Here is a 22,672-nt window from a genome sequence, read left to right on the forward strand (position 1 = left end):
AATATGCAAACACTTCTAGGACTCAAGTAAGTCCCTGTTTACAATGGAGAACTTGAAGTCTGGTAATCAGTCTTACAGATATCATGTACATATATTAACTAACTAAAGCCTGTGTGTGTGTGTGTGTGTGTAACCAGAGGACTTACTGTATATCTAATTCATAGTTGTCTTTTACTCAGAAAAGTCCCATGTAGTAAGTTTTAAGTGTTTTCACATGTGCCATTTGTTACTTCTAACCATTATATTTTAAAGACTCTATTATCTGAGGATAAAATTTTTCTCCCTATAGCATTCTATGCTTCCAATCTGATGAGTTTCATCAATCTTTAAACATATAACAGGTAAATAACAGATTCTTTCATAAAGAGAAAAATTTTCATCAGTCAAAAATTCATAAAACTTTAGTTTTAGTCCTACTTTCTCATGGCCCATGCTAAAAAATTACCTCAATTTAACTTTGCAAATATTCCTCAGAAAGCAGTTAATGTAAGCTTAATAAATGGTCAAAAAGCACCACTCAAAATTGGAAAAAACCTAATTCTTACTTTGCCTAAATTCCTGTTTGTTCATTATATCTGTACTTACTGCTGATAAAGAAATAATTTCCTTACTCAAAATTTCCCCACTTTTTGTACATTAATGGTATCTTCTAAAGCACATGAGGATTTCTTCATCAAACAATCTGCATTGATGATGGGGTCAAATTGCCCTGACTCTCTTCCTACTTATTTGTCTTTGCTAAATACTGATTTTTGTGAGCCAGAAACGTAGCTCAGTGGTAGAGCAATCCCTAGAATTTAGGAGGCCCTGAGTTCAATCCCTAGTAACACACACACACACACACACACACACACACAAACTGGTTTTGTTATAGTTACAAATAAAGCCTGGTAGGCATAGTAACTATCACAAATCCTGAATACTAAAGTAATAAATCTCTATCTCACTGTTTTTCTCCATATGGTACTTGTTGCTGCCCTTCCTTTAACATATCAAAATATTTTGACTACAAAACTTTTTCCTGTTCCCTGAAAGGCTCATTTTCATATTCATTTTATAAGGTGGTCTTTATCAGGGAGCAATGTATTAAACCTAAAATGACATTTTAGGTTTGATAATAAAAGGTCACATTATAACTGCCCTAATCTCTATCACTAAGAGGTACTGATCTCAAAACGAGGATTGTCCCTCTTTTCTTTTAACTTGGCTATCTATGAATGCATTTTTCAACTACACATTCAATTTTTGGTATTTTGAAGCACCAAGATTTACATAAAATTTCTCCACTACAGAATCATATGTCTTTTTTAAAATCTTCTGAATTTGCTGTCTCCTCACAATCTGGTTTCTGCCTTCATCATTTCCCTCTCTCTCTCTTTAGTTCATTGTAATCTGCTTTTGTCCTCCAGCAATTATCATTTGAAGGAGGCTCTAGAGATGGAACCCAGGGTCTCATGCCTGCTAGGTATTTGCTCTACCATTAAACTATATGCAAGCTGTGGTGTTTATCTTGAAACTTCTTTTGTGTCACAAATAACTCCACCAATAGAAACCTTGTTATGGTTTAGATCTGGAATGCTCCCCAAAAGCTCATGAGTTAGGCAATGCAACAATGTTTAGAGATGAAATGCCTGGATCATGAAGGCTCTGACCTCATGAGTGGATTAATCCATTTGATAGATCGATAATTTGAATGGACTGATAATTTGAATGGATTCACTAGAAAGTGGTGAAACTATAGACAGGTAGGGTATGGCTGTAGAAAGTAGGTCACTGGAGGGGTGGCCTTAAGGACTATATCTGCCCCCAGCCCATTTCTGTCTCTCTTTCCTCTTCCTGGCTGTCATGAATGGAGCAGCTTGCCCTTCTGCCATGATGTTCTGCCTCACTTTAGGCCTAGCATAAAGGAATTGTCTAATCATGAGCAAAATAAACTTTCCCTCTCCAAGTTGTTCTTATTAAGTATTTTGGTTACAGCAATGAAAAGCTGACTAACACAACCCCAGCAGCCTTATCTGTCTTATCTTCTTCATTATGAAATATTCCACACCCAAGAGTGCATCTTTAAATTATCCTTCTGCCTTGATTTTTATAGCACTGTTCTACTATGATCCCCCTACCTCATTGACCAGTCGGCTCAGTCTTTTTTCATTGACTACTGTCCTCCTTCCAGCCTTCCTGTGTCTCCCTTCATATGTAATTTCATCCACTTCTTTAATAGTTTGAACTATCACCTTTATACAAGAGATAATAGGGCCTCTAAATTTAGCCCATTTTCTCTGTTAAAGAAGTTCCAAATACTGCCCGGATATGTCTACCTCAATTTTACCAATATTTTAAACTAAAGATAAATGCAACAGTTATCTCCCCCTCTTCTCACAATTTAAAAACAAAAATCTTAGAAGAAAACAATAGGTATAAATTTTCATATTCTTGGATTAGGAAATAATTCCTTAGATATGGCAATGTAATTATAACCAATGAAAGAAAAAATAGACAAAATTGGACTTTGTAGAAATTAAATCATCTGTGTTTCAAGGAGTTCACCAAGAAGGTGAAAAACCCAGAATGGGAGAAAAGTATTTGCAGAGTATATACATCTGATAAAGGTGAGTATCTAGAATATAAAGAACTATCACAACTCAATAATTTAAAAAACCAATTAAAAATAGATAAAGTGTCTGTTAAAACTTTCTCCAAAGAACATATATATATAAATGGCCAAAAAGCACATGAAAAAAATGTTTAAAATCACTGTCATTATGGAAATGTAAATATAAATCACAATATAATCCTACACCACCCCTACTAAGATTTCTATAATCAAAGGCAGACAATAAATGTAGGTGAGGATGTAGAAAAATCAGAATCCCCCTACACTGCTGATGAAAACATAAAATATTACAGCCACTTTGGAAAACAGTCTGCTATTTTCTCAAACAGAGTTTCCATATAATCCAGCAACTCAACTCCAAGGTATATACTCGAGAAATGAAACCGTATGTCCACATAAAAATTTGTATACAATGTTTACTCACATTACTCACAAAAGCCAAAAAGTAGAAAAACCCAAATGCCCATCAACTGATGAATGACTAAATAAAATGTGGTATATACATAAAATGAAACATAATTCAGCCATAGAAAGAAATAGAATACTAATACAGGCTAAAACATATATGAACCTTGAAAGCATTTTGCTAAATGAAGACAGGCAACACAAAACATCACGTTAAAGATTCCATTTATCACATGTTATAAGATCCCATTTATGTGAAATGTCCAAAATAAGCAAATTCTTTGAACAGAAAGTAGACTGGTGATTGTCTAGGGTTGGTGGGGTAGGCATGTTTTGGGAGATATGTAAAATAAATAATGGAGGAGGATTAGGAAGCAATGGAGAGCTTATGGGTACTGGATTACTTATGAGGGTGACAAAAATGTTCTAAAACTAACTGTGGTACCACAATTCTATGAAAATACTAAAAAATACTGACTTACACTTTAAATGGTATGGTGTGTGAATTATATCTCAATAAAGAGGGTTAAACTCACTGGGGAGTTCTCAGACTTGGATAACGGATAGATATTGGTACCACTGAGGGTGAGAGAAATGTAAAAGGAAGAATAGAGACATGAGAAAAGAAGGTATATCTACCAACACTATAATAAGGCCAGAGTTCTTTTTTTTTTTTAAAGAGAGAGAGAGAGAATTTTTAATATTTATTTTTCAGTTTTCGGCGGATACAACATCTTTGTTTGTATGTGGTGCTGAGGATCGAACCTGGGCCACACGCATGCCAGGCGAGCGCGCTACCGCTTGAGCCACATCCCCAGCCCCAGAGTTCTTGTTATTCCTCTTTCATTAGAGATATAGAAATAGAGGAATATTTCTCTTCTATTAAAATTAAGCAACAAGCACAACAAAAACAAACCTGTGTAAGTGAAATGATAAATGGAGGTAACATTTGGTCTCAGTGTAGGGAGTGCTAGGATGGTAGGAAGCTGAATTAAAACATATAATCTGAAATGGCAACTCTAAACTACCAGTGTCCAGCCCAGAGTTGCCATGCATGCCACAGGGCCAGCTGGTATTATTAGAATTTTTATTTTTTAAGAGAAATCAGAAATCCAAACTTTAATATGAATTCTCCTAATTTTAAATAGTGATCTGAATTCTGTTATCCAAGCAAAATTGGTCACGGGTTAAAATGAGCCCATGAATTACATATATTCAATTTCTGCAAAAGTAGCTCTATGTAATCCAATTAATAAGTCTGATCTAGTAGTTACATGCCAAATTTGGACCAATCACATTCACCTTCAAATGTTATCTAAATCATAATAGCAAAAGACCAAAAAAGATAATTTGCCTACATTAAAATTAACAATATATAATTTCCAAAAAAAAATTTTTCAGTTAATGAGAAGAAAATATTTGTTACACATGTAATCGATAAAGGAATAGTATACAGTTTATATAATTGACTTTTACAAATCTATAAGAATAAAATAGGACAACAGGAAAACAGATACACAACTCACAGAAGAGAAAATACAAATGGCCTATAAAGACATATAAAAATGCTTAACACCCTAATAACAAGGGTTATGCAAATTCAACCAACAATGAAAACCATTTTTCACTTGTGAGTTCACCAGATATGTTTTAAATTTAATAATATCATGACAGCAATAATGTGAAAAAATGGTTATCTTCATATAATACTAGCAGGGAAAATAATGCTGCTTTGGATAATAATTGGACTTAAGTTAAAAACTTTTAAGTGTATATATCTTATGACCCAGAAATTTCACTTCTATATCAACCCATAAGATATTTTCTCCAAAGACACATTTGAAAATGATTATTATTTGTTACAGCAATAAATGGAAACAACTTCCATAAGCACTAATAGAGAAATGATCAAATATACTTTAGTTTATCAATGTGACAGAATTCTATGTAACTGTTTAGAGAATAAGGTAGATGTACCTATACCACTACAAAAATACCACTGCCTTATTAGTAACTAAAAGAAGTAAACTGAAGAAAAATACCTAAAATAACACCTTTTTAAACGTACAACTACCCCTACCTTGTACCATGCACAAAATCAATTCAGGCAAACTGTATATGTGAAAGGCAAAACAAAATTCTAGAATATAAGGAAATGTCTTCTTGGTATTGGGTTAGGGAACACTTTTTTAAAATAATACAAAAAATATAATCAATATTGTAAAAGACTAACAAATCAGACTACATTTAAATTAATAACTGTTTATAAAATGATGCCTTTAAGCAGCTCAATTCATAATAGCAAAGCTATAGAAACAAACTAGATGCCCTTCAATGGATGGATAAAGAAAATGTGATACACACCTACACATACACCCACACAATGGAATACTACTCAGCCATGAAGAGAAATGAAATTATGGCCAGTAAATAAATGGAACTGGAGACTATCATGCTAAATGAAATCAGCCAACCCCCCAAAACCAAAGGCCAAATGTTCTCTCTGATATGCCCATGCTAACTAACACACAATAAGTGGGGAGAAGGAAAGAAGAGAAGTACTTTGGATTAAAATGGGGAATGAAGGGAAGAGAGGAGGGTTGGTAGTAGGAAAGACAGTAGAATGAATCCAACATGTTCATATATGAATGCATGACCAGTATAACTCCACATCATGTACAACTATAAGAATGGGATCCTAATTAGAATAAATTATACTTCATGTATGTATATCAATATACATTCTACTGTTATATATAACTAAAAAAATCAAAAATTTTTAAAAATGATGCCTTTAATAGGATAAAAGAGCAATTTTAAGTATATTCTCCTCTTCTGTGTATTGAAATACATAAAACAAAGAACAATCTTATCAAGAATGTATGAAGAACTCCTATGACACTCGTACACTAGTGGAAATTAGTACAACTAATTTTAAAAACTGTCATTATCTATTGATGTTGAATGTGCATATAATCTAGGACTCAGCAAATCCTCTCCTGGGCTTTCCAGAAACGCATGCACACATCCACCAAAGACTTGTACGAGGATTTTTACAGTAGTAAATAATCTAAGTGATTCCACTTAGGAAGGAGGGTAAGCACAGAGATTAGGAAGACGTATAAGAGTGAGCTCTGGAGCACTGGAAATGTTCTGTTTTGACCTGGGTGGCAGTCACCTGAGAATTCAGCTATACATTTGTGTGTGCTTTTGTAAGCTTATTTATTTAGTTAGCTTAATTATTTAGTAAAAAAATAATTCAAATTATATATATATAGATAGTTAGATATGACTCAATAGTTATAAAATCATCTAGGAAATTTGAATAGCCTATTAAATATTAATAATATTAAAGAATTATTGTTAACTTATTACAAGACAACATCAGGTTTGAGAATGGTACTAGATGTGAACTATTCAAGAATCTTTATATTTTAGAAATATATACTAAAAGATTTATAATTAAAGGATATTATATCTGAGATTTTCTTCAAAATAATCCACATGGGAGTGAAGGGAAGAACACAGATAGTTGAAACAATGCTAAATGACTTTATAACTGTTAAAACTAGGAGTAAGTAACACTAAAGTTAGGGGATGGGTGTGTGGGGGGTCTTCATTATATAATTCTATATTTTAAATTTTTCTATAATTTATTCCAAAAATGTATGCATACTATATATGAATTATGTGTATGTATATATATATACTATATATAAAATATATATGTTCTCTTTTTTAAAATGATATGTGCATATAAATTTATTGTAACAGATCTGGAAGGACAGAACATAAAAACTAGTATTATTTGGGGGCAAAACTAGTGTAATTTGGGGGCAGGGAATGGGATTGGTAGTATCTGCAATGTTTCTTTTTTCTCAAGTGGAACATATTCATGTACATCTAGTAAAATTAAAAATTAAAATTAAAAACAAAGAATAGATTTTTTAAAAATATATATACACATATAAAATTCTTACTTTCCAGCTGTCACCTCATAGAAAGACAAGTTTCAACATTTGTTTTTTTAACCTAAATAACAGCTTAAGATCTAATGAGATTCAAGACAGTCATGTGAAAACCTGAGAAGCTCTGGTGGGGTGATCAAACATCCTTCATGTGTTACATCAAAGACAAAAATTCGGCCCCGACACAACACTGCAATGTGACTTGGGGAATGCCCTTCACTTTCTGGAAAAAAGAAACAGAAAACACAAGACTCAAATCTCCCAAAGTTAAACAGTAGTAAAGCTGTTTATATCCAATAGAAGAAAATAATCATTCACTTATATATTTGTCAAATACATCACATGAATAAAAACAACTTGCAGGGGAAGGGGGAGGTTCAACAATGAGTACTAAATTACAGTCAGATAAGGGTAAATCCTGGTGTGCTATTCATTGCACAGTAGGTAACTACTATAGATAATGATTGAGTACTCTGTATTGCAAAAGTCAAAGGGATTTTGAATGCTTTTGCCATAAAAAAAGATAGATGTTACAGGAGACAGATATATTTAATCTGATTATACAAAATATACATTTATTGATATATTGCATGGTAGTCCATTAATATGTACAATTTTTGTTTTTTAACATATCAGGCAAAAAAATAATTTCAAAAAACTCTGTAAGTTCATAGAATTTCAGTTATTATGATATAAATATATATTCTTGAAACTTGTCCATGTGACATCTAGAAATCCATGAAAGTTTCAAGTATTTGTACATTCTGAGAATCACATAAACCCCAAACTATTATAGGGCTTTCTAATTTTGTTCAGGGACAGGAATGTAAGGGTAAGAACGGAAACAGAGACATGTGTCTCTTTAAAATTATTTTAACGTTAATTACTAATCAAATAATTTAGTTGTAGTGATGTCTAGCAATGATTCCCCAGTAAAATAGTTTTCAGTTCCAGATGCAGTGGTACATACCTGTAATCTCAATCACACGGGAGGCTGAGGCAGAAGGAGCACAAGTTCAAGGCCAGCCTCAGCAAAGCAGTGAGGCCTTAAGCAACTTAGTGTCTCAAAATAAAAGAGGCTTCAGATGTATCTCTGTGGTAAAGCTCCCCTGGGTTCAATCCCCAATACCAAAAAATAAATAAATAAAATGGTTTTCAGTAGAAAAGGGCACTAGATGCCTGAGCGGCAAGGGGAAAGAATTTTGCCTAATCTGTAGTTTTACTTAAGGCTCTGATAACCTAAGTCACTGATAATTGATTCTAAGATTCCTGTGGTATACCTTAACTCCCCAAGAATTGTTTTATCTACTGTAAACTTCAGACTACCCTGAGTTATCCCCATTTTTAAAGTATTCCCTCCTTTACTAAGGGTCTTCCTATATGATCCCTGCCCCATCCCTTCTTCTAAGAAAGGAAAAAGAAGAAAGAGAAGACATATACTGCCACTGGAAGGAAAATTACTGGTTGGTATTAAGTGCATTACACACATCACTTGTTAAATCTATTCATTCTAAGGAAGGACCATCTCCTGAAAAGAACTACTATTTTTCCCCTTAGATCCTATTTCCTCAAGACCTGGAAGATGAAGTGTGTATTTGCTCCTCATGGCATGTCCCAAATCACTTCTTCTCTGGCCCTTCAAAAAACCTAAAGATCCTTTTACATTAGCACCACTTTTATTGCTGGCAACTACTGATCATATCCTTTCCAAAATTTAGGGCTGGAAAAGAAAAAATAAAATAAATCTGATGTCAAATGATCCAATAAATGGTTGGAAATGGAGCTGGAACAGAAGGGTGGAACCTCAGAATGAACCTGAGAAGAAATATTTAAACAGAGAACTGAGTAAAGAAAGAATATGAGCCTGGAAATTGCAGGAAGAGAGAACCTTGCAGAAGAAACAGCAAGAGTAAAGGTATTAGGACAAAAGCAAGGGAATTTGCTTAAAGGAAAACAAGGTCAGTGCAATTATCAGCCAATTATCAGGACAGTAATAATGGGATCTAACTAATACTAACTATTACTCTAAAAGGTTACTTTAGCTGCTACATGAAGAATAACAGATAATAGGGGAAAAGAGATGATACAGCCAGATTAGTTATGAGATAACTGAAGTGGTCCAGATAAGAACTCTAGGTAAGAGGGTATGTTGGTTTTGACAGGGGTGTAACAATTGAAGGAAACAAGAGACGAATTATTTTTCTTTTAAGATGAAAGACATTCAGATTGAAATGATCCAATAAAGAAAAAACTGATGATGCAGCAGAGAGAGAGGATAATGACTAAGCAAAAGTGGAATTCAGAACACAAATAGAAGAGATGTCCTCAGGAGTCAGAACAGTTCATCTATTTTATTTTTTTTTATGGAAGATAAAGTATATAAATGTGCGAGGGAATAGAAGATGAGTAAATATTTGAATAAGTTTTTTATGGCTGCTTTAACAAATTACCACCAACTTAGTGGCTTGAAATGAAACAAACTGATTATCATATAAGTCAGAGGGTGACAAGTCTGAAACGTGTCTTATTCCAGCAGGGTTGTAGTTCTCCTAGAGGCTCCTATATCATTTCCATAACATAATATTACCCATCTTTTCAACTTTTTTTTTTTTAATCTCCCACCGCACACCAAAACTTGCTTTTGCAAGCAGTATTTCCAAATGTCACCACTTCATTAATTCATTTTCATCTCTTCCAGATGGGCTTCCTTCCCCAACTTCCACTAAAACTGCTCTTGTCAAGGATGGCCTCTGTCCACATCATCTTGATAGATCAATGGTCACATTTTCACCTCATTTGACCTCTCAGGAGCATTAGATAAAACACTTCCTCCTCTTGACTTCTAGTAGACCAATGTCTTTGTTTCCTTCCTCCCTGTCTTGGTCTCCTTTGCTGGCTCCTCTGACAAGCAAATATTATGTTGGATTGTGATAAAGATCAATAGTGGTTCCTTGATCATCTTTATTTATGTATGTTTCAAAAGTAATCTTAACTACTTTTATGATTTTAGAAAAAAATTCTAGGCCTGCTAATGATGGCTCCTAAATCCATATCTGCAGTCCTGAATTCTCAGAACTCCAAACTGTACCTCCAACTGCCGATTTACATTTCCACTTACATGTTTAAAAGCCATCTTAAATTCAACATAGTCTAAGGGACCTCTTGATTTTCCTCCCTAAAATTTGTCCTTTCAATTTTTACCACCTTATGAATATACACACAACCTACAAATTTGATGAGTCTATCTGAACATTCACCTCAGTAGTTATTCAAGGCTTTTTTTTTTTTTTTTTTTTTTTTAATGAGGGTATCTTGTCATGGCCCAGTTAGCTCAGCTGGTTAGAGAAGGGTGCTAATAAGAGAGGATCCTGCTAAGTCACCTAGACTAGCCTTGAAATCCTAGGCTCATGCAATCTTCCTACCTCAGTTTCCTTGGTAACTAGAAAGACAAGCACATGTCACCATACCCGGCTATAAGCAAAATACCTTAAAGTCATCTCTGATTTCTATTTTTCACTTATACTTATTACCAATCTTTAGCTAATTCTGTTAGTCCCAAATCCAAAACATATCCAGAAGTGGATAACTTTTCACCACCTTCTTGCAACCACCTAGTACACGTCCTTATTATGGCTCAAATGAACTACTATAACAACTTTCTAACTGGTGTCTCTGCTATTGTACTTGTCTCCTAAAATTCCATTCTTCAAATAGCAGGTAGAATAATCTTTTAGTAACATAAATCTGATATCACTCTCTTTCTCAAAATCCATTAATAACTACGTACTGTGGCACATACCACAGTGGGAGGCTGAGGAAGGAGGATCACAAGTTTGAAGCCAGCCTGGGAAACTTAGTGAAACTCAAACTAAAATAAAAAGGGAAGCTCAGTGATAGAATGCTATTGGTTTAAATCCCCAGTTTCACCAAAAGAAAGAAAAAGTTTCTATTTACATTTCAAATAAAAGTCAAAACCTTTTTATCTTGGTTTATAAAGTACTAGATGAACTAGCCTCTAGTTCCCTTTTGAATCTGCCCCTCTCTTGCCTGCTCTGCTCTATCCTTAATACCCTTAGAACACACCAAGTTTATTCCCACCTATAGCATTTTTAACAAAAAGTTAAAAACAAAAATTAAAGAAAAAGTGAAAAAACATGCTGATTCATCATCATTCAGATCCTCAGAGAAACCTTCCTTGACTACCTAATCTAAACAATTACACAGTGATTCATTTTATTTGAATTTTCTGTACATTATTTACCATTAACTGTCTGACATATTTTCACATTAACTTATTACCTTTGCTTTACCTATCTTCACCTCTTTACATAGCTATAAGTCCAAGAATATAACAATCATGATAGCTTAAAACACTGCATTGAGACACATTATTAAGCTAATGAATCCCCATTTGACACACATTAACTCAAAAGAGTTACCTTATTTAAAGACATGCCTACTAAGTAACAAAGACCAAATTCAAAAACAGGTCACTGATCTCAATTTCTTAACTGATATGTATATTTTCTTTCTTTACTGGTTATTATTCTTACATCAGTTTTCATCTGTTCACCTTTTCCACTATGTAACTAAGTACCATAAATAAACCCACTTTCCTAATCTTTCCTGTTAATTCTTTTACTTGCAACATCCAAGGTAAATGTGTGGAGGTTTGAGCACATTAAGCATCTCAAATATCTAGAAAGATTTTCAAAGAGGAGGTGAGTTCTATACAAAAGGAAACTCAAACCTTCATATTATGAGTGCAACTAACTATAAAAGTTTACTCTTAAAACTTTATGAAAAAAAGTCCATTCATAATTATACTCTACTATAATTATAAAGTCATTAAAGCAATAAAACATAAAAATTCCTAAAGTAACTAGAAGACAGCAGTTGCCACAAAAGAATTTTCCATTTGAAGATATGCTAGAACACCAAGAAGAAATTGCCATCAAATGACAGTAAAAACAAAATTTTGATGAATCAATCTGAACCTGTGTGCCTCCAAGAAGCAAGATTCCAGGTAACAGTTAAAGGGGCAGGGGAGGGAAGAGTATATTCACAAAGGAAACTGGAACATCATGGGCACATACAAGCAAACATTCAAGACAATTCAGATAAGGAATGAGGGTACAAAAAGAGGTATACAGAAACCTTCCTATGCTCCATGACTTCCTTAATACTCATTCATAACTTTGTTCTTCAATTAAATATTTTAAATTCTCAAATGATGCAACAAAAGCATCAGGTTTATATTCAATCATGCATGACAGTTTAGAAAATTAATTCCCTTATATTACATTCAAACTAATCAGAACAAATCAAAGACAAGGTTCATGGAAAGCCTTTGATTTGTCAAAGACCAATAAGAAACATTTTTCAAAACTGTGGGTTCCAGTGTCACAGTAGAAATCACAACAAAATTATCAATATCCCAATGCTTTTACCAAAAAAAAAAAAAAAAAAGTACCTGTGTTTTTACTTACCAGTCCTAAAATAGTTTATAATTGAATCTCTAGTAATTCCTGGAACTTTGCAGGTAGAAAATAGCATTCGAAATTGATTCATATCTAGAGGAGTATTTCCAACTTTATGAACAGGCAGTTTTTCTCTATTTAAAAAAAAAGTATTTTGATCAAGAAGCCATTATTAAAATTATAAATCAAACCATCAAAACTGTAGTATTTATTATTCCCCAAATAAAAATTTTCAACATTTTGCCAATTGATGTTTGAGGTACATTTGTTACTAAATTCATATAAGTATCCTTACTTTCTTATTAGCTGCCAGTAGTTCAAGTTATGCCAAAGGATTATACTTCCTCTTTCTAACTGAGTGCCTTCCTTTGGAGGCCAATAGTGTTCAAAATGGGCAGAAGGACCAACAAAGTTGACATTTAGCTGTGATGGTATACGAACATCCAGGTAAACAACATTCAGCCACCATTCTTCAAGCTAAAAGAAATTAAAATTATCAGCCTAATGTTTTTCATAGTACTCAAATGTGGACTCGCTGACACCCCCCACACACAAAAAAGAAAAGAAAGAAAAAGCTACATTGTTCTTTATTTATTCTATACCACTTTAAAACATGGTTTTTTTTTGTTGTTGTTGAAATCATCATAGATATTGAAAAATGCTACTATGATCCTTTTTTTTTTGGACTTATAAGATCCAAAATATTATTTGTTTAAACACATTATCAAAAACATGAAACAAGAAAGCATAGAAAAGGCACCTTCAGAGGGACTATCATGTTGAAATCACAGTATCGAACCAAGCACTTAGTTGTTTCCTCAGAGTACCTGAGGTATAATGAATATTACTAAATCCTCACCAAATGTTAACAGTTATTAGGAAATTTAAATTTTCCATTTCTAAACAAAAATAGATATTAAGTCATAAATTTAAAAAACACTTTCAGGCCGGGTGCGGTGGCCCACGCCTGTAATCCCAGTGACTCCGAAGGCTGAGACAAGAGGATCACCAGTTCAAAGCCAGCTTCAGCAACGGTGAGGCGCTAAGCAACTGAGACCTTGTCTCTAAATATGATACAAAAAACGGCTGGGGATGTGGCCCAGTGATGAGTGCCTCTTGAGTTCAATCCCCAGTATCAAAAAAAAAAAAAAAAACACCCCACTTTTCAGTAGGCTTAAAATTAATTTAGATTTGTCATAGAAAATTCTGTGTGTCCTTCTTTCATAATATGCAATTGAATTTCATGCATAAGCAGATCTTATTAAATTGTTATTTCTTTTTAAAGAATGATGTTATAAACTATAATTAGTACTTCAGAAAAAGGCCTACAAAAAAAGGAACTGGCAGAACAACTTCTTTACCTTCATCTCACTTTAATTAAAAAAATCCAAGGCTCAAAACTGACAAACTCATCCTTTATTTCATATATTAAAGAAGTGACGTAGATAAGTGAAAGAAGTCAAAGATTCCTTGTGGAAAATTATTGAGGCCCTCAATAGAAACTCTTCCCTCAATATACCTCACTGAAATAAAAAATATTCATAACTGTTCTCTTCTCCTTTTCTCCCATGAAGTGTTTAAATATGTCTATGCCACTTATGTAACATGTCTATTTTAGTCCTTTTCAGGAAGTTTTCAGGCTATAGTTACCTGGAAAAAATGTTTTTTCTCAAGCATGGCCTATAGATAACCTGTTATCAGAACGGCATGGAATAGTTGCTCAAATAAGGATTTCTGGGCCCCTTTCCACATATACTGAATCAGAATCACTGTTTCCAGAAAATCTGCATCTTTAACAAGTTCTCACATAAGATAGGGGACCACTCATAACACTCAAAACTCCCCAGTTAAACGATTTACATTCCTTTGGATAATCATAATGATAACAATGACTGCAAGGATTATACAACAATAATTTAAAAACAAAAGTTATACCCATTTTCAAATTTCCTTCTTCAAAGATCATCATTATTCATTATAAACATACTAAAATAAATACCCAATTTCTTTTTCCTTTTGCCCTTTCAAGTAATTTCTGATGCAATTTTTCTCCAACTCCATTTTGAAATATTCGGACTATTTCTTCAGTTTTCTTATATTCTTCTTCATTTGCAAATGGCTTTACTATAAAGAAAAATGTGATTAAGGCATTTATACCTCAAGTACCACCAAATTACCTGAATCACTACATACACATATGTAATTAGTACATACTACATATGTAAAATACAGTATTAACACTGCAGTATAATAAATTATAATAAGAGTTGACAAAATGAAAATGGCTAAAAAGCAACAATGCAAAATACTGTAAAAATTACAATGAGAGATATTATGTACTCTAATAACAATTTTCTGAAATTATTTTAAAATCATTCTAGATGATAGTTAAAATTATGAGGTGGGACTATCATCTAGTTATTAGCCCAGTTGAAAGTAAATCGTACTTAACCACAAATTGGAGAAATTAAAGCATCTTTCCATTAATGTTCACATTGGAGCCTTGATCATTAATATATGTAATACAAAATGTATGTATGTATGTATAAGTATAAATCCTACCCAGAGCAGTTTAGAGTGCCTCATGACTAAGGGAAATATTCCATGAAAACCAAATGTTCTGAAATAAAGCTATAAAGTTAATTAGAGATCATGAGACATTAATATCTTCTTTCTGTTTGATTTTTGCCTCTGAAATCTTATCAGGCAAACTGCTAAAGCCAACTTAAATAAGTTGATTCAGAGAGAATATAAGTCAATAATCAAAAGTGGAATAATAATAAATAAATTTTTAAAAAATATTTATATTTTAGTTGTAGTTGGACACAATATCTTTATTTTATTTTTATGTGGTGCTGAGGATCGAATCCAGGGCCTCACACACGCTAGGCGAGGGATCTACCACTGAGCCACAATCCCAGCCCATAAATGAAATTTTTTAAAAAATAAGAAATTAGAATTTTCAGATGAAAGTAGGTGAGGGATAAAGAAATTTTTTTAAAAAGCATCAGAATACTTCCAGTTAAAAATGATCACACATATTTATCTCTACTCATTCTAGAAACCTGCTAAAATGACAGTAAGGTAATAAAAAAGGGAAAAGTATGCCAGGACAAAAAAAAAAAATGAAAGAAAGAGGATGGCTGACAAGTTTGGCAATATTTTACAATTAGAAAACACTGGGAGAAATGGTGACTGGGTTTATAGAATAGAGAAAGTTAATACCTAAGGCCTAAGAAATAGAGGTGAAGAGAATAGGAGGAAAGTTAGACATAAATCAACAAGCAAGCCAATTCTCATAGTAGAATCCAAAAAAAGTTCCAGAATTCATAATACATGGTACCTCCAAAAGATAAGGAGGAAATGAAGGCTCTAAGCAAGACTGTTGGAAAGTCTTCCAAAGTAGCAGTCAGATGACCATCTCATCCACACTTGCCTGTAGATCCCTTCCTATACTCTACAAAGCCTGGCAATGCCAGTAGAAAACATGAGTTTTACTCCCCAGAGAAGTTGACCCAGACAAGAGAGAATACATAGATTCCTGCCTGTAATGAATGGGGATTATAATAGAATAAATATAATGTCTTAGATTGCAGTATATTGCTTAGCATGTGTAACCAAGAAATGGAAACAACCTAAGTGTTCATCAACTGATGGATAAAGAAAATGTGATACATATACACAATGAAAAACTATTCAACAATTTAAAAAAAAACAATGATATTCTGTCATTTGCAAAAACATGTCATTTGCCAAAAAAAAAAAAAAATCCCACTGGATTGTTATGTTAAGCAAAATAAGCTAGGCTAGGCACAAAAACACAAGCATTGCATGATCTCACTCAAAAAAGTTGATCTTATTGAAGTTGAGCGTAGCAAGGTGTTACTAAAGATCAAGGAAAGTAGAAAAGAGGGAGGGCTGGGGAAAGGTTTATCAATGGGTACTCAGTATAGTTAGAAGTAAGGAGTTTATGGTGTGCAACTGCACAGTATGGTGAATACCGATAACAATTGTGAAAATTTTCACCATAAAGAAATGATAAGAAAGCCAGGTGCAGTCGGGATGCCTGTAATCCCAGTGGCTTGGGAGCTGAGACAGGAGGATCACAAGTTCAAAGTCAGCCTCAGCAAAAGGAGGCGCTAAGCAACTCAGTGAGACCCTGTCTCTAAGTAAAATACAAAATAGGAAAATAGGGCTAGGGATGTGAAATAATAAAATGTTTGAGGACATAGAACCTAGTTTCAATCTAGGTTCATACATATGTATTAAAACATCACATGACACCCCATTAATACAACTTTTTATGTTTTTATGTATTAGTTAAAAAGTAAAATTTAATTTAAATTTACAAGAAAAAGAAAAACATTGGGGCTGGAGATAAGTTAATTCAGTGGGAGAGTACTTGCTTAGCAATGTGTAAAACCCTGGATTCAATCTCCACAACTACCAAAAAAAGAAAAACAAAAGTACACTCCTTGAATGTTCAGCCTCCTTCTACCCCTCCCCATTCAGTTTCCAAAACACTGGTTCATGCCTTCTAGGAAAGAAATAAGAGGAGTCCTCTTTGGGGAAAGCCATCAGTTCAAAGAAAAAAATACTGGAATTCAGGTATGCCCTAATGGAATTTCTAGGTCTCTGCCCTCTTATCCAACAATAAGGCCCACTGGCCACCAAGTCCAACTCAGTCACACAGAGTTCCTAGTCAGCTTTTTCAGAATCTTACTCCTAAATTTGAATGTTTAAGAATATTTGCAGATACTTGAGGAAAGCCTCTCACATGAGACAAAACAAAACAAAATGGATTGCTGGTATCAAACAGTAAAGAGACCAAAAAGAAAAAAGCACTGCTATGGCTTAAACATGGAAAGTGTCTGCAAAGGGCCAGATGTAGAAAGCTTGATCCCAGCCTGGTAGTATGGGGAGGTGCTACGGACCTTTAGGAGGTAGGGCCTCAAAATCAGATGGCATCATACTTCTCAAGAAGAACAAAAAATACCTTCAAAGTTCTTCAGAAAAATGATTTCTAATTCAGAATTTAATACTCAACCAACCAATCAAGTAAACATGTTTTTACTTCATACTTTTTCCTCCCAAATATTCTTTCTCAGGTATCTACTGAAGATGAGTCAAATAATGAAGTAAATCAAGAAAAAGAAAGATATTAAATCTAGGAAACAGAGAGTCTGACACAAGAAAGAAATGTGACGAGAACTCCCAGGATGATGGCAAAGGAAAGCTCCAGTATACCGTTGTCCATCAAGCTCAAGAAAAGCTAACCTAATTAGAGCAAGAGGGGAAAGGGCTCCCGAAAAGGAGTTTTCAAGTAGAAATGAAACTGACAGAATACTTTATATATTTAAATGTATTCAGGAATCTTCACTGCAATGTTTGGGAAAACTTATTTATAAATACAGAGTAAAGTAAAAAACTAAAAATAAGGGGAAAATGCAAGAAGAAGGTAAATCAAAGTAAAATGCAGAGTTCACATATGAATAATTGTATAACCATAAATCCTGAATGATTAGGTAAATTAAGTCAGGTGTATGTTGATTAAAATAGGGTGAAATCCTGAAATAAATAGGGGACTGCTGATTTAATCCTAAATAATGACTTTTGCACAACTATATAGAAAGAACAAGAGGGAAAATGAGGTAATGTTGGTTTGTATTTATGCTGGGGACAGGGAGGGCTAAAGGATGAAAGAGAACTAATTTATAATACCTACAGGTAAAAGATGCAAGAAATAGTAAAATAAGAATATTACTTTAATTGTGTATATAACATAAGGAACATAAAAGATTTGAAAATTCTTGCCTGCAGGGTGGGATTTGCAAGGGGAAGAAGAAGCCAGGGAAATGGGGCAAAGGATTGCACTTTTCACTGTAGGACTATTAATACTATCTTGCTTTACAAACTGTGGAAAAAATAACAAAAGAGAAAAAAAAAAACATTTTGGATATTTTAAGGACACTTTATCATGAGCCTAGAAGCAATCAGACCCTCATCAACTTCTAACAGCATCTGTTTCCTAAGTTGCTAAGAAGTAATGGATAATTATAAGATTATAAACATACCTGATTCAAGGTATTTTTTTAATGATTCTTCAAGTGAAGGAACAGGCAGTGATGGAAGAGAATCCTGGTACTGAAATGTCCGTTCTTCGATTGATTTAGCCAGTTGATTTTCCATGATATAGTCACAATAGGAAACCTAAAGAAAAAAGAGACAGCACTCACAAATTCAATCTCATAAATATTCTTATATATGCTAGGCCCAATTCATTTAACCAATATTTCAGGGTCAGACTGTATCTAAGACTTGATCTCACTCTGTGGAATTTACAAGCTTGTCAGATAAAGAAAGTCAAAAAGCATTGCAGTATGTGCCAGGTATTGCTTTGCATATGTAAAGCCCTGGGTTCAATCTCCATCACCACCAAAAAAAGAAAAAAGTATACTCCTTGAATTTTGAACCTCCTTGTACCCTCTCCCCATTCAGTTCCCAAAACACTGGTTTATGTCCTCTAGGCAAGAAATAGGAGGAGTTGGGGCTGGGACTATGGCTCAGCGGTAGAGCACTCACCTAGCACATGCAAGGTGCTGGGTTCGATCCTCAGCACCACATAAAAATAAATAAATAAAGATTATGTCCAACTACAACTAAAAAAAAAATTTTTTTTTTTAAAAGAAAAGAAATAAGAGGAGTCCTCTTTGGGGAAAGCCTAATCAGATATGAAAACGTGTATCATCTCCCTAATCTTCTTATCTCTGAAAAGTGACATTCTCTGCAATTTTAACATATGAAAAAATAATACACAGAGAGATTTAGTAATCAGCCTAAGAGATTATGCCTAGAACTGTAACCCAGATCTATTAGACTGCAAATTTCCCCTGTACAGGATAGGAAGCATGGTAGCGGGTGAGGAAGTGTGTAGAAAGTATTGATGGGTGGATGGGGTTTGATGTTTAGAAAAGGCTTATGTGCTGAAAAAGAGAACTTTGAGGAGCACATGAAGGGGTGTGGAAGAGTTGCTCAACTATAGAATTACAGAATACAAAAAATAAATAAATAAATCATATGACAAACTGCTGTAAGTTGTGAAGATGGTGTAAGGCCTACTCAGAATGGTTTCAAATATTCCAAAGCAATCTTGAATGTCTTCCACACATGTATTAATTTTCATCATATAAATCAAACTAAACCAAAAATATGAATAAGGTCTACATACAAGTGCTAAATTTAAAAATGACATTTCTCAAAGAAGACTTTATATATAAATTACATATTAAAATAGTAACTGAGAAAACAGGAGTATTAATATTGAATAAGAATTTTCTATCCTTTCAAATAAACAGCAAAGCAAAACAAATATTCCACTTAGATGTCACAAAATTAAATAGTATCAAAAACAAAGGCACAGCAGAAATTTTTTTTCAGTCAACATCCTTTCCCCTTTGAATCCTGAGTTTTAGCTGGGCATACAGCCACCCAGTTATATTTCTCCTATTCTCCCATGGAGCTCAGTGTGGCCTTGTGATATATGTTATCTCCAAGTCATAACCCTAAAAAGGACTGCATGTGTTCTTTCATGTTTCCTCCTCACTGCCCATCAGGGAATGTCAACTAGAACAACGCCTTGGACCCATTTATGGAAGCCATTTGCTGAGGTTGTCAGAAGCACCCTATTCGCATGGACTCCTATCTCTAGATGTATCAAAAAAAAAAAAAAAATGCTGGGCATGGTGGCACATGCCTGTAGTCCCAGCTACTCAGGAGGCTGAAGCAAATGGTTTGCTTTAGCGGAGGAATTCAAGGCCAGCCAGGCAACATAGCTCTCAAACCAACAACAAAAATCTCACGACTTTTGTTTTATTCATGCCATATCTTGGGTATTGTTTTTTTTTTTTTTCTTTTTATGGAGAAGAGCTATCTATACCATTAATATAAAAAGATAATTTGAAAGTGAAGTATAACAAAGATCTAATAGTTCCTCTCATTCTTCTTTTCTAATGACTTCAGTTACACATTGTTCTGAGCACCCAAAAAGGCTCTGAACCTAATGAAAAATGTAGGGTCCAAATAGAATAAGCCACCTTCTAGCCATGTGCTCTGAGGCAAATAACTTTAACGAATTTCCTTATCATAGACTGTATTTTAAATGCCCGAAAAAGTACATTATAAAAATAATCCAGCTGAAGCTGGGTCCAGCTGCACAGTGCAACACTGTAATTCCAACTACTCAGGAGGCTGAGGCAGGAGGATCACAAATTCAAGGCCAGCCACCAATTCAGCTGGAAATAACCATATGCAGAATTTCTCTAAATGACCTCAAATTTCAGCCCTTCTAATCTCCAGACCTGTGAATATGGGATCACTATTTCTGTAACTGTAATTTGGTTATCATCTACAGAACATCTGACCATAAAACAGGGATACTGTTCAGGTGGACCTAATCTGATCACTTGAGTCCTCTGAAGCAGAGATCCTGGCGCTGACTTTGAAGATGTAGGTGGCCTCAAGGGGGATACATAGGGCTGACAGACAGTAAGGAAATGGAGTCCTCAGTACTATAAGCACAGTGGAAATCAATTCTGCCAACAACCTGAATGAATCTGGAAGTGGATTCTCCCCAACAGCCTCAGAAAAGAACTCAGACCTGCAGAAACCTTGATTTCAACTCTGTACAGTTTCTATGCAGAACACCCAGCTAAATTCACTGAAGTCTTTCAGATCTACAGAAGCTGTGAGTAATACATTTATGATGTTTTAATTGTTCAGTGTGTTGTAATTTGTTATTGCAACAATAGGAAACTATTACAGAGAAGATGCAGAGAAACACATGCAGAGAAGATATTCTCTGTACACCTCCCTGCTACTTAATAGATTCTAGGAAACTGGGAACAAGAGTACTAATTTCAAACTCACTACAGTGCTTAACTCACCAACAGGTAACAGTAATATGAATTATCAGATTCTTTCTTTAAAGAGTGATCTTGAATTCCCAATCACAAAGATTAAGCTAAATAATATAATTTGAATAGCACTACGAAAATGACGTTGCTGGATTTTAGAGAACCAGGAACAATAAGTAAAGGAACAGACTGTCACATACCATTATACCAACATGAACTTTTTAAGCCTACCAGTTGCAACAATTTGTTTTGAGACCACGGGCATTTGAATTAAGTTTGTGACTATGGGAAGGAAGAAACAAACTTAACAAAATCTTCAGAGAAATTAACAAAAGCTGGTGAAAGAAGGTGGAGGGCAGACAGACAATCTAGGAGGAGAAGGGAGACTCCAAGACTCAACTTTTTGTGAACCGCTGCAAACTCACGCAGAAAGTTTGTCTGTCTGCTGCAGAGGATTAAATTTCTATAAAATCAACTAGGTTTCGGGAAACTACACCTTCCATTAGATGGGTCCACCGAGACTCAAGATACCTTCCGGTGCCCGTATCTGTGCCAGCAGCCCGTCGCAGGACCTCAGGAGGTCAGAGCAGCAGCAGAGGGCAAGGAAAGCTTAGAGACTCCTCCCACCAACCCAAGGGCAGCTCTGCACACTCAAGAAGACACCAAGTCACAGAAATCCAAGCAAGCACCACGACGGACCAGCTCAGTGGCCCAGCCTCAGGGGTACCGCTTCAGACGCCGACAGGCGAGATGCAGGAGGACACCACACCCCCGCTGACCCCCAGCACCTCTGCAGTTCAAGGCGACCTAACTTTGTCCTAAACGACTCAACTTTCCCCCGCCCCTGAGCTGCCGGACTAGGAGAGGGAGGGAGTGGTGGCTCCGCAGGCCTGCCAGCCATCCTCACCAACCGAGCCTCGCCCTGGGTTCCGCTCCCGACAGCTGCGCCGCTCTACTCGCTGTGCGTCGCAGAGGAGCGGGAATTGGACGCAAAGCCAAGAGGGTCCCGCCCCGCGCGCGCCGGGGAACGGGATTGGACAGAAGGCCTCCACGGCCCCGCCCAGTGCATGAAGTGGGGGGACCCACTGGGCCTGCGCCGTGCAGGGACTCGGCCCCGCCTGCCTCGAGCGTTCTAGGCCTGGGTTAAGTTTCTGGGCTGCGGTCCTGGGAAAGACTTGCCTCGCACCGAACTAGCTCCCGAAGTCCGCGCAGCCTCGGTGACCTGCCCGATGCTGTGGGAGCTCGATGCCCCGACGCCCCGACCTGAGTTATCTGGGGAATCGCTCTCTGCCC

General features: G+C 35.2%; 1 protein-coding gene across 5 annotated transcripts in view; it reads right to left on the reverse strand.

Annotated features, from left to right (window-relative positions):
* Positions 1–22,581, reverse strand: part of Crot (carnitine O-octanoyltransferase) — a 63,460-nt gene extending 40,879 nt beyond the window's left edge. The window contains exons 1-6 of one of the 5 annotated variants that reach the window (XM_048785462.1): positions 22,559–22,581; positions 18,542–18,677; positions 14,467–14,591; positions 12,763–12,944; positions 12,477–12,601; positions 7,102–7,210 (exon numbers count right to left, since the gene is read on the reverse strand). In XM_048785462.1, the coding sequence (XP_048641419.1) occupies positions 7,102–7,210; positions 12,477–12,601; positions 12,763–12,944; positions 14,467–14,591; positions 18,542–18,656 (656 nt within the window). In that variant the 5' untranslated portion in view covers positions 18,657–18,677; positions 22,559–22,581. Of the gene's footprint in view, positions 1–7,101; positions 7,211–12,476; positions 12,602–12,762; positions 12,945–14,466; positions 14,592–18,541; positions 18,678–21,910; positions 22,027–22,211; positions 22,397–22,558 lie in introns of those variants that run through there. The other 4 variants (XM_048785458.1, XM_048785460.1, XM_048785457.1 and 1 more) reach the window with 4 other exon arrangements.
* Positions 22,582–22,672: the final 91 nt, after the last annotated feature.

This window comes from Marmota marmota, unplaced genomic scaffold (genome assembly GCF_001458135.2).
Source record: "Marmota marmota marmota unplaced genomic scaffold, marMar, whole genome shotgun sequence".
Lineage (NCBI taxonomy): Eukaryota > Metazoa > Chordata > Mammalia > Rodentia > Sciuridae > Marmota > Marmota marmota.